At 44.2% G+C, this 12,597-nt stretch overlaps 1 protein-coding gene across 2 annotated transcripts in view; it reads left to right on the plus strand.

The window, feature by feature from the left end:
- LOC129712852 (vinculin) overlaps positions 1–12,597 on the plus strand; it is an 88,142-nt gene that overhangs the window by 53,504 nt on the left and 22,041 nt on the right. For both annotated transcript variants that reach the window (XM_055661574.1, XM_055661573.1), the window contains exons 14-17: positions 4,418–4,567; positions 6,977–7,085; positions 10,252–10,554; positions 12,406–12,530. In XM_055661574.1, the coding sequence (XP_055517549.1) occupies positions 4,418–4,567; positions 6,977–7,085; positions 10,252–10,554; positions 12,406–12,530 (687 nt within the window). The remainder of the gene's footprint in view (positions 1–4,417; positions 4,568–6,976; positions 7,086–10,251; positions 10,555–12,405; positions 12,531–12,597) is intronic.

The following is a 12,597-nucleotide window of genomic DNA, read 5'->3' on the forward strand; positions in this document are numbered from 1 at the left end:
CTGTCCTCTGTGTGAAAAGGTTTCCATCGGGTTCCTATTAAATCTTTCCCCACTCACCTTAAACCTATGTCCCCGGTTCTTTTTTTCCTGTATTCGAGGTAAAAGACTGTTAATTTCCGCTATCTGTTCCCTTCATGATCTTATACACCTCTATTAGCTCAACCCTCGGCCTCCTGAGCTCCAGGAAACAAAGGCCAAGCCTGCCCAAACTCTCTGTAGACCAGGACCACAATTCTAGTGACATCCATATAAATCTTCTCTACACTCCTTCCAGCTTAACAACGTCTTTCATATAGAAGGGTGGCCAGAACTGAACGCTGTGCTCCAAATAAGGCCACAGCAATGTCCTGTACAACAATAATATAACATACCAACTTCTATACTCAATATTGGTGAAGGCCAATGTACAGATATCCTTCTTGATCACCCTGTCGACCTGTGACATGCCTTTTAAAGACCAATGTAGCTGTACAAAATCTCTCAGCTTTATGATACTCCCTGGTGCCCTGACATTCATTGTGAAGGTCCTGCCCTGGTTTGATTGTGATTTTGACGTGGCAATGAAAAGGATTGACAAGGCCAGGGCAATGGGTAAAGTATGTTGGCTATATGAACTTTCGCAAGGTTTCTGCATGGTCGACTGATCTGGAAGGTTAGATCGCAGGGGATCCAGGGTAAGTTAACGAACTGGTACAAAATTGAATTGATGGAATGAGTCAGAGTGTGGTATGGATACATTGATTTATCATCTATATTAATTAATTAAATTGAATTGAATACTTTATTCGCATGTGACAAATCGCAGTGATATTCTTTGCTTGCATACCAAAGATATGCAAATTGTTGCCCATGAAGGGCGCTTACAAAGTTACAAATTCTCTCCCCGCACCAAGTCCCCCTTTGTTGTTTCCCTCCCCCTCCCCTCCCCCTCCCCCTCCCCCCCCCCTCCCCCTCCCCCTCCCCCTCCCCCCCCCCCCCCCCCTCCCCCTCCCCCCCCCCCTCCCCCTCCCCCCCCCCCCCCCCCCCCCCCCCCCCCCCCCCCCCCCCCCCCCCCCCCCCCCCCCCCCCCCTCCCTCACGGCGGTCCCTCCACGGCAGGTCTTCCTTTGTTCTTTCCGCCAGCAGCAGGGCACTCACTTCCGCGTGTCCGTCCTCGTCCACCGATTGGCACCATCATCGACTGCTGCACCGACCTCTCCACTAACGCTGCCGGGACCTCTTGGTATGCCTCCGTGGCACCGACCCCGGGCCCCAGCCGCGGGCTCTGTGGACCAAGGCACAGATAGCCACGGGCTTTGTCGACACGCAAGGCTCTACCTCTGACTGGCGAAGCTCCAGCTCACGAGGCCAAGGCCACGAGGCTTCGGCCTCTGCTTCTCAGCGGCACCTCCGAAAGGCATAATTTTGGAATTATTTGAATGACAGTGTTATTTAAGATGGTTAGTAAATTTGCTGATTACACCAAAGCTGGTGGAGTAGTGAACAGTGAAGTAGATATCCAAGATAAAAACAATTATGAGTTTGGGATGTAGGCCAAGGAATGAGAGATGGAATTTAACGTGGACAAGTGCAAGATGTTGTATTTGTTAATCTAAACTAGTGCAAGACGTGGTAGTGTATGGTAGGGGTTTTGGAGATTTCGTTTTTTTAAGGTACAGTGAAAAGCTTTTGTTTGTGTGCTATCTTGCTTGATTGTTTTCTTTGAATACACTCAAGCAATCCTCAGTACACAGATAAAGGATCAAGAGTATAACATTTTGTGTGATATAACAAAATTGGGGGGTTGTAGAACAGAGAGATTTGGGGATCCGGGTATATAGTTTCCTGAAAGTGGCATCACAGCTAAGAAGGGGCAAGCACACTTGTCTTTATCAGTTAGTCAAGTCAAGTCAAGTCAAGAGAGTTTATTGTCATGTGTCCCAGAAAGGACAATGAAATTCTTGCATTGTTAGGGCATTGAATACAGGGATTGGGATGTACTGTTGCAACTATGCAGTTCTCTTGCCTAATTTTAAGGTGATAAGAGCAGAATTAGGCCATACGGCCCATCAAGATTGCTCTGCTCTTCAATCATGGCAGAACTATCTTTCCCTCCTAACCCCATTCTCCTGCCTTCTCCCCATAATCCCTGACATCTGTTCTAATCAAGAATCAATCTCTGTCATAAAAATATCAATTGACAGCCTCCACAGCCTGATGTGGCAAATAATTCCACAGATTCACCACCCTCTGACTAAAGAAATTCCTCCTCATCTCCTTCCTAAAGGAACATCCTTTAATTCTGAGGCTGTGATCTCTAGTCCTAGACTCTCCCACTAGTGGAAACATCCTCTCCACATCCGCTCTATCCAAGCCTTTCACTATTTGGTATGTTTCAATGAGGTCCCCCCTCATCATGCTAAACTCCAGTGAGTACAGGCCCTGTGCCGTTAAACGCTCATCACATATTAACCTGCTCATTCTTGGGATTATTCTTGTAAACCTCCTCTGAATCCTCTCCAGAGCCAGCACATCCTTTCTCAGAGATGGTGCCCAAAATTGCTCACAATACTCCAAATGCGGCCTGACCAGCGCTTTATAGAGCCTCAGCATTACATCCCAGTTTTTGTATTCTAGTATTCTTGAAATAAATGCAAGCATTGCGTTTGCTTTCCTTACTACCGATTCGACTTGCAAAATAATTTTTTGGTGATGCTGCACCAGCACTCCCAAGTCCCTTTTCTGGATCCTCCAATTTCTGGATTCTCTCCCCATTTAGAAAATAGTCTATGCCTTTATTCCTACTACCAAATTGCATGACTCCACACTTTTTTACATTATATTCCATCTGCCACTTCTCTGCCCACTCTCTCAACCTGTCCAAGTCATTCTGCATAGTCCCTGCTTTCTCTACACTACCTGCTCCTCCACCTATTTTCGTATCATCGGGAAACTTGGCTATAAAGCCTTCAATTCCCTCATCCAAATCCTTAATATACAACGTGAAGAGTAGCGGCCCTAGCACCGAACCCTGCAGAACTCCTTAGGAAGGATGTCATGAAGCTGGAAAGGAAGCGGAAAAGATTCACAAGGATATTACAGGGACTGGAAGGCTTGAGTTATAAGGAGAGATTAAACAGGCTGGGATTTTTTTCCCTTGGATGTGGGAGGTTGAGAGGCGATATACATATACATAGCGGTATCAGAGGTTATGTGGGGAAGGCAGGAGAATGGGGTTAGGAGGGAGAGATAGATCAGCCATGATTGAATGGCGTAGTTGACTTGATGGGTCAAATGGCCTAATTCTGCTCCTTTCATTTGATATCTTATGATATACATATACATAGAAGTGTTTCAAACGTCTTTGCGGAAAGCAGACGAGGGGGAGATGGGAAGATGTGGCGAGTGATGGGGTCACGTTGGAGGTGGCGAAATGAGGGGATGGGGGCCTAGAAAATGGAATGTGCCGAGACGACGGAGAGTGTCTGAGGTGTCTTGAACATAGGTCGGGAGGGATTTAACCAGGGGGGATAGGATGGAGTCAAGATATGTGGAAATGTTCTGTAGGGCACGAATAGGCAGAGACAATGGGTCTACCGGGACAGTCAGGTTTGTGGATTTTGGGGAGAAGGTAAAATCGGGCTGTGCGGGGCTGGGGAACGATGAGGTTGGAGGTTTGGGGGGGGGAGTTGATGAAGTCAGTGATGGTGCTAGAGATAGTGGCCTGGTGCTCGTCAGTGGGGTCATGGTCCAGGGGTAGGTAGGAGGAGGTATCCGAGAGCTAGCGCGTGGCCTCAGCTTTGTAGAGATCGACGTGCCAGACTACCACGGCACCTCCCTTGTCGGCGGGTTTGATAACCCAGTCTGGGTTGTTGCGGAGTGAGTCGATGGCAGTACGTTCAGGGGGGGAGAGAGATTGGAGTGAGACAGGGGAGTGGAGAAGTTGAGTCGATTGATGGCAGTTTTGAATAAAAAGTTCTAAAGCCGGACGACCGTGAGGGGGGGGTTCACGAGGAAGGGGTCCGTTGGAGACGGGACAATGGATCAACAGTGGGGGGCAGGGGGCAGTTTTGAATAAAAAGTGCTAAAGCCAGAATGGTGTAGATAAGGTGGATGGTTATGGTTTTTTCCCATTTTATTTTACACGATAAAGTAGTTTGACCTGTGGAAGCAGCAACGTTTACTTTGCGATTCAGAGATTAATGTGGATCTTTAAAGCAGAAAAACAAACTGCAGGAAAAAATTCAGTGGGTCTGACAGCATCATGAATTAATGAATAGGTTTATTAGCCAAGTATTCACATACCAGGAATTTGCCTTTGTGCTTCGCCCAAGCAAAGAGTTGTCTATGTTGTGGGTACAATCCAATATCAGGATTGGATCTTTACAGTTAGTTTGTAATTAATAGATGTAAAACCTGATTTGTGTTTGCTTTTGCAGGTGTTTGAGGGGAGGGCTGGTTATTTTGAGAACCATGCTGCCAAACTGGGTGCTACAGCAGAAAAAGCTGCTGCTGTTGGATCTGCAAACAAGAGCACCGTAGAAGGTATACAGACGGCTGTGAAGTCTGCTCGAGAGTTAACGCCACAGGTACTTTCTGTCATACCCGCAATCAAAAATATTTTATTTAATGTGTCCTTAAAAATCTCTTTCTATAACTTTCTCATTCCGCACGCATTTAAACCCAAGTATTTTGGTTACGTTTTAGATACCAGTTTCATAACTTGAAATTCAAAATCTCAATATGTATGCCAAAAATGTTGCTCGTGGAACTTGGGAACATCTGTGGAAGGGAATGAACAGACGATATTTCAAGTTGGGACCCTTCGTCTGACTAAATTTGAGTCTGAAGAAGAGCCTTGAACTGTACTGTCAATGGTCAATTTCTCTTCACAGATGCTGCCTGATTTGCTGAGTTCCCCCAACACTTTTTCTTGCTCAGGATTCCAGAGTCTGCAGTCTCTTGAATGGCTTGAATGCCATCACCTACTACACGGCAAAATCAGGAAGTAGCTCAAATGTCAGCAAAGCATCACTCCCTGATGAGCTCAATGCGTTTTACACACGCTTTGATGGGGAGAACACTGATGTGTCTTCCCGAGCCCCCATTCGCCATGATGTTTTCAGTCACAGATTCCGATGTCAGAAGATCCTTCAGGAGGGTGAACCCTCGGAAAGCACCTGGGCCTGATGGCATACACGGTCGTTTTCTAAAAACCTGTACGGCCCAACTGGCTGGAGTTTTTACGGACATTTTCAACCTGAGGTCTGAGGTTCTCACCTGCTTTAAAAGGGCATCAATAATACCCAATAATGCCCAAGAAGAGCAAGGTGACGTGCCTCAATGACTATCGACCAGTGGCACTAACGTCTGGTGATGAAGTGCTTTGAAAGGTTGATTATGGCGCATATCAACTCCTACCTCGACAAGAACCTCGACCCACTGCAGTTCGCTTACCGCCGTAACAGATCAACGGTGGATGCGATCTCACTGGCTCTCCACTCCGGTCTGGATCACATGGACAACAAAAACTCATATGTCAGGCTGTTATTCATCGATTACAGCTCGGCATTTAATACCATCATCGCCTCCAAGCTGGTTACCAAGCTCTAGGATCTGGATCTCTGCGCATCCCTCTGCAATTGGATCCTCGACTTCCCCATCCACAGACCACAGTCTGTCCGTATTGGAGGAAATGTGTCATCCTCGATAACAATCAGCATGGGAGCACCTCAAGGCTGCGTGCTCAGCCCTCTGCTTTATGCTCATGACTGCATAGCCAGACATAGTGCGAACTCCATCATCAAGTTTGCCAATGACAACACTGTTGTGGGACGAATCACTGGTGGGGACGAGTCAGAATATAGAAGTGAGATCGACCGATTGACCAAATGGTGCCATCACAATAACCTGGCTCTCAACAACAGCAAAACCAAGGAACTGATTGTGGATTTTGGAAGGGGTAGGATAGGGGCCCACAATCCCGTTTATATCAACGGGATGATGGTGGAAAGGTCAAGACGTTCAAATTCCTGGGCGTGCACATTTCCGAAGATCTTTCCTGGTCTCAGTACACTAATGCAATTATAAAGAAAGCACATCAGCGCCTCTACTTCCTGAGAAGGCTACGGAGAGTCGGTATGTCAAGGAGGACTCTCTCGAACATCTACAGGTGCGCAGTAGAGAGCATGCTGACTGGTTGCATCGTGGCTTGGTTCGGTAATTTGAGCGTCCAGGAGCAGAAAAGGATGTAGAAAGTTGTGACCACTGCCCAGTCCATCAGCTCTGACCTCCCCACCATCGAGGGGATCTATCGCAGTCGCTGCCTCAAAAAGGCTGGCAACATCATCAAGGACCCACACCATCCTGGCCATGCACTCATTTCTCCGCGACCATCACAGAACGTACAGGACCCTGAAATCTGTTACATCCAGGTTCAGGAACAGCTACTTCCCCACAGCCTTCAGGCTATTAAACTCGCCAACAAACAGACTCTGAACTGTAACAGCCTATTGCACTTTATCTGCTTATTTATGTGTGTATTGAACTGAACTGTTCTGTATTTTTGCTTACAATATTCTGTTGCGCTGCAGCAAGCAAGAATTTCATTCTCCTTTCTGGGACACATGACAATAAATTCTCTTGACCTGACTTGACTCTTGTATCTCTATGTATGTTGTGATCCTAGATTTTGACCCAAGTGCTCAATTAACTATACTTTTAGCACTTTGTCTGTGTAACAGCTTGTATGCAGAGGAATGCTGAACAATGGATCAGCTGATGATGTCATTAACCTGTTTAAGTTATTTTTTATTGTATTTTCTTTTTATCCAAAAATTGCAAGTCAAATGGCTTCAGACATCACAGGGATGTCATCAGCAATAAAACTTAAGAATGCTCTGAAAGGAAAGAGTATGTTGCAGAAATATCCAAACTAAATTCTTCCCTAGATTAAAAATCTACCAAATGTTCACTATGTTACTGACTTCCTTGTACAGGTGGTTTCAGCTGCTCGTATCCTGTTGAGAAACCCTGATAACCAGGCTGCCTATGAACACTTTGAAACCATGAAGAACCAGTGGATTGATAATGTTGAGAAAATGACTGGTAAGTAGAAGTTTTTTGTTACATGGACTGCAAAATTCCAGTGAGTAGAGTCAAACAGCACGGAAACAGGCCTTTTTGCCCAACTTGTCCTTGCTGACCAAGATGCTCAGTCCACACTTGTCTGGATTTGGCCCCTCTATGTACTATTAAAAAAGTGTGTGTGTTTATCTGTGTGCGTGCCTTGGCCTTTGCCTCTCCTCGAAAACCAGATGCAAAAACGCGGAGATTTTTATAAATTCGCTGGGGATTGACCGTATGCGTTCAGAAATCCACTCCTTGGTCAATTATTGCCCCAGATTTTGAATAAAATTGATCACAAAACTCACTTTTTAAAAAAAAATGATCGCCGCTTGAGCTGCAGACGTCACAATGCCCACATTCCCACCAATCGAGGCCCACCTGCCTCCAGGCCCCGCCCCCCCATCGCTGTGGACTAGAGCCCCGTGCCCAGCCCAAGTACGCTCGAGCCACGCCTCTTGCATCTAATATATCAGGACCCATAAGAGAACAATCTTTTGTATATGTTTTCATGTAATCTCGATGTTGGAAATATCTAAAATAAAATTGGCATTCAAATCGTATTTCTCCTGCAGTTCTTGAAAAGAGGAGAGAGTCCCCTTCTGATAGAGGTCTCCCACAGTATTGATTCTCTGATTCTTCCATTGAGCAAACACCACGTCTAAAGTAGACGGTTTAAAAGAGAGATTATTTGCAATGGGAAGAAGGAGAGACGTGTTTCTCAATTTAAGACTGATTTTCAGCTGTTTCCAGACACGGATAGTACTATGTATTATCGGGTTTTGCTCATACGTTGACTTATTCAGATTGAATTGAATCCTTTATTTGTCATTGAATGTATTGGAGAAAGGAGAATCGAGTCTATACAAAAAGGCAAACAATCTTCCTTCTCCATTTTTAACCAATTTACATGTTGACATGTATTGTCCAACCAGAAAGTTATTGTCCAGTAGTAAAAGAGAAAGTTAGGTAGAGCTAATCCTCCGTTTTCTTTGGATTTGCACAAATGGCTTTTGTGTATTCGGTGGGTTTTGTGGTCCCAAATAAAGTTAGTAACAATAGAGTCAATTTTTTTGAAAAAGCTTTTAGGGAGATATATCGGGATTGATCAAAATAAGTATAAAAGTTGCAGAAGGAAGATCATCTTTATGGCATTTAATCTACCAAGAAGGGAAATAGGAAGTGTTTTCCAAAATTGGATATAATATTACAGTTTAGTAATTAATGGTGGGAAGTTTGTTTTAAACAAAGAGGAGTACGTTCTAGTCACGTAAATTCCAAGATATTTGAACTTTTCAGTAACAATTCTGAAGGGAAACTGTTGGAGTTGAGAAGGGTCTTGTTCTTTTATTGGCATGATTTCACTTTTATTCCAATTAATTCTGTATCCAGAAAAGGAACCAATTTGTTCTATAAGAATCATGATAATTAAGGGAATAATATAATAGTCTCCTTTTCTGTTAATTTTGTTCTATAAGAAACTAGGTTATTAGATGTAAGTAAAGTAAAAAGTGCAGATTTGAGGCTATAGTGGCACTGGTGAGTTGGGAAATTACATTTGGGTATAAGGGGATGATCAGCCATGATCACATTGAATGGCTGCTGGCTCGAAGGGCTGAATAGCCTACTCTTACATCTATTGTCTATTGACACAACAATCAACAGCTTGCATTTAAAGAATCAGTACTTCATTGACAAATATATATCATTGACAATTTTGTCAATATATCATTGACATTAACGTATACTTAATTGACAAATATGTCAAACAGACAGAAATAAATAATCAAATCTTAACTGACAAGATAACAGATATAAGTAGATGAAAGGTAATATCAGAAAAGGCCTAAACTGGTCAAATAGAGCAGCAAGCCGCAAATTTCCGAATTCAATGATGGATGATATCCAGGGTGTTGATATGGGGAATTAAGGCAATATATGAGCATAGGAAATGTTAGAAATTCAAAATATGAAACAAAAATAGACTGACTTTTTCAAGAGGTGTGCATATTGGAAAAGATTTAGTTAATATGGATTATAACATGGGCAGGGAAATTTCACAGACAAATTGTGTCTGTCTTAGCAGAAGTCAACGGTGGGGAAAGTGGATCCTGAGAGATCGAGGAGCCTTCCTACGTGCTTGCATGCTTCATATTAACTTTGAAAAGACTCTCAGGTCCTGCTGAATGCAACATTTTCACACCATTTGGGAAAATAATCTTCCTCTCTTTTCCATCCTAAGTGACTGATGTCATTTTCCCACATTATATTCCAGTAAGACATGTTATATCCCCTGAGGTCTCTTTGCACCCACTTTACTGCCCACACTAGCTTTGGACCATCAGAAAATCTGAATATTCTTGTTTAATACTCTCTTGCAGTACCTTATTGATGATCTTATGCAAGTCCCCAGCCATGTGTGCCCCTTGTCTATTTTGCTGATAGCAAAATCAGTTATCTTTATCAGATTAGCTATGCATGATTTCCATTTCATAAGCCCTGGTGACTGCCCAATTATATTACTGTTGTCCAACTGCTCTATTTCTGATGTTCCTCCATATCTGTTATGTTGGGGAAATTAACGTAGTTACATAAATCACATTTTTCTCCCTAATTTCCATTTTTCACACACCTTAACATTTCTTGGCATAGCTACTATATGCTGTAAAAATGAGTGTTATGAAAGTTGCATTATCTGTGCTGTCATAATGATATATGCATTTCCTTACTTTGTCATATTCTCTAAATTACTGGATTCAATCTAATCAACTCTAACCCAATTTATTGATCTGAAATTACAATGATTAAGAAGTGGATTTCATGCATCTTTCGCTATCATTATTCCCTGTCCTCGGTTTCGTCACTTATTCAGTAGTTCCTGGTGTCTCTGGTGAATGATCAGCTTCCTATCACTTGCTGATGTTTCCATTCAATGTCTCCCAGCAACTGTACGAGAGTGCCCTCTTGCAAACCTGTGCTTTCCCCATTCAGCAACAGTGACATTAGGAGGTCACCAGTGTCCCTAATTACATGGCGCCCAGAATGATGGATTTCACCTTTTTTGTATGAGAATTAAAAGTTTTACATTTAGAACTGTTTATCGGCTGAATGATTATGATGCTGGATAAACATGTCATTCATCCTGCAGGTTTAGTCGATGAAGCTATTGATACCAGATCCTTACTGGATGCCTCTGAGGAAGCCATCAAGAAAGATATCGACAAATGCAAAGTAGCAATGGCCAATGTACAGCCTCAAATGCTGGTCGCAGGAGCAACAAGCATTGCTCGTCGGGCAAACAGAATTCTTTTGGTTGCTAAAAGGGAAGTTGAAAACTCAGAAGACCCAAAATTTCGTGAATCGGTAAAGGCAGCATCTGATGAACTAAGCAAAACGATCTCACCCATGGTAATGGATGCTAAAGCTGTAGCTGGAAACATTTCAGATCCTGGTAAGGCACGGTCGTATTTCATCTCTTTACTCTGCACTTGACCAGATGTTTGAAAGGGGCTTCCTTGTAATAAGGATAGACACAAAATACTGGAGTAACTCAGCGGGACAGGCAGCAAGAGTTCAAGAGAGAGTTTTATTGTCATGTGTCCCTGATAGAACAATGAAATTCTTGCTCTGCATTAGCACACCAGAACATAGTAGGCACGAATACAGAACAGATCAATGTGTCCATATACCATATACAGTACATCACAAGAACAGGCCCTTCAGTCCACTATTTGTCATATACGATGCAAGGTTAAAGTTATCTCCTCTACCTGCATGGGATTCATATCTGTTAGGTAAATACATTGACTTTGCAAAGATCGACTTAAAAAAAAATTCTACTCAGCCTAGTAGATTTTCCAATTGGTCATGAGTTTAAATTGAGCAATAAAATTAACAAACCACGAGGGGGATAAGTTTTTTTTAATGTATTTGTTTCTCATAATTTTATTTGCATCCATGAAGCAGTTTTGTACATTGATAAAAATTGTAAGGTACACAAAAATGCTGGAGAAACTCAGCGGGTGCAGCAGCATCTATGGAGCGAAGGAAATAGGCGACATTTCGGGGCTGATTGACTGATAGGGGGTGGGGGGGGGGAAGGAAGGAAAAAAAGGAGGAGGAGGAGCCCGAGGGGGGGGGGGGGGGGGGGGGGGGGGGGGGGGGGGGGGAGGAGACAGCTCGAGGGTTAAGGAAGGGGAGGAGACAGCAAGGGCTAGCAAAACTGGGAGAATTCAACGTTCATGCCATCCGGACGCAAGCAACCCAGACGGAATATGAGGTGCTGTTCCGCCAATTTCCGGTGTTGCTCACTCTGGCAATGGAGGAGACAATAAAAATTGTAATGTAGTTTCCCTATTGATGGGATTAGATTTTGCAGGTTTTGTTCAATGATTCATCAATTTATATTTGGCTTAAGTATTTAAAAAAAGTCTATTCAAAGCATCGTTCAATAATCTATGCTTCTGACTTGTAATCATCGGTGTGGGCGCTGCAATGGCGGCAGCCCTGTCAGCAGCGCGTTAGTTTTTTCAACTGTTTTTATTTTTTTTTTAGTATGTTTTAAATTATGTTTTTAATATTTCTTTGTGTGTTTTGTGTGGGGGGTGGTGTGGGGGAAACCGTTTTGGCTGCCTCCTCCATGGAGAGGCGACTTTTTCCAGGTCGCCTCCCCCGTGGCCTAACAGCAAGGATCGGCGCAGCCTTTCCCGGAGACGCGCCCGGGGCTTCAGCGGCGGGCGCAGCGTGGACTCTCGGCGTGGAGCGGGTGAGCCCTCGCTGGAGGGGAGCGCTCCGTTTCGCTGGCCCGGGGCAGCCGGCAGCCTGAAGCCGCGCGCGGTCTGCACAGCTCCAGCTGGCGCGCCGTCTACAGCCCTCATGGGGGACCCACGGAAAGAAGAAGCCATCACTGCCGGCCCGCGGCCAACTTCTACTTTAAACTTTAAATCTCGACCGCCGGCCTGCGGCCTACACCAACTTAAAGCCGCGGTCTCCGGTGGGGAAGAGCCGATCCTGGACTTACCTGGACTTGTACCATGTCCTTTTACCATCTGGACACCCGCAGCAACGGCTGCGGAGGGTTGAGGTCCCGACCACGGGGGAAAATGGAGGAGGACTGGCCAAATTGTGTGCCTTGCACCACAGTGATGAATGCTGTGGTGGATGTTTATGTTAAATTTTTATTGTGTTTTTGTGTGTGTTCTTTATCATTGTACCGCTGCTGACATATTCATTTCACTTGCACTTTATGTGCAATGTGACAAATAAACCGTATTGTATTGTATTATATTGTATTGACTTGTAGGACTGCAGAAAAGCTTCTTGGATTCTGGATATCGAATTCTAAGTGCTGTAGCTACTGTTCGAGAAGTTTTCCAGCCTCAGGAGCCAGACTTCCCTCCACCACCGCCTGATCTGGATCAGCTTCAGGTTTGTGTATTTTTGATACAATCTTTTAATTGGACTACGAACAAACCCAGATTATATTGCCAAACAG

This window comes from Leucoraja erinacea, chromosome 34 (genome assembly GCF_028641065.1).
Source record: "Leucoraja erinacea ecotype New England chromosome 34, Leri_hhj_1, whole genome shotgun sequence".
Lineage (NCBI taxonomy): Eukaryota > Metazoa > Chordata > Chondrichthyes > Rajiformes > Rajidae > Leucoraja > Leucoraja erinaceus.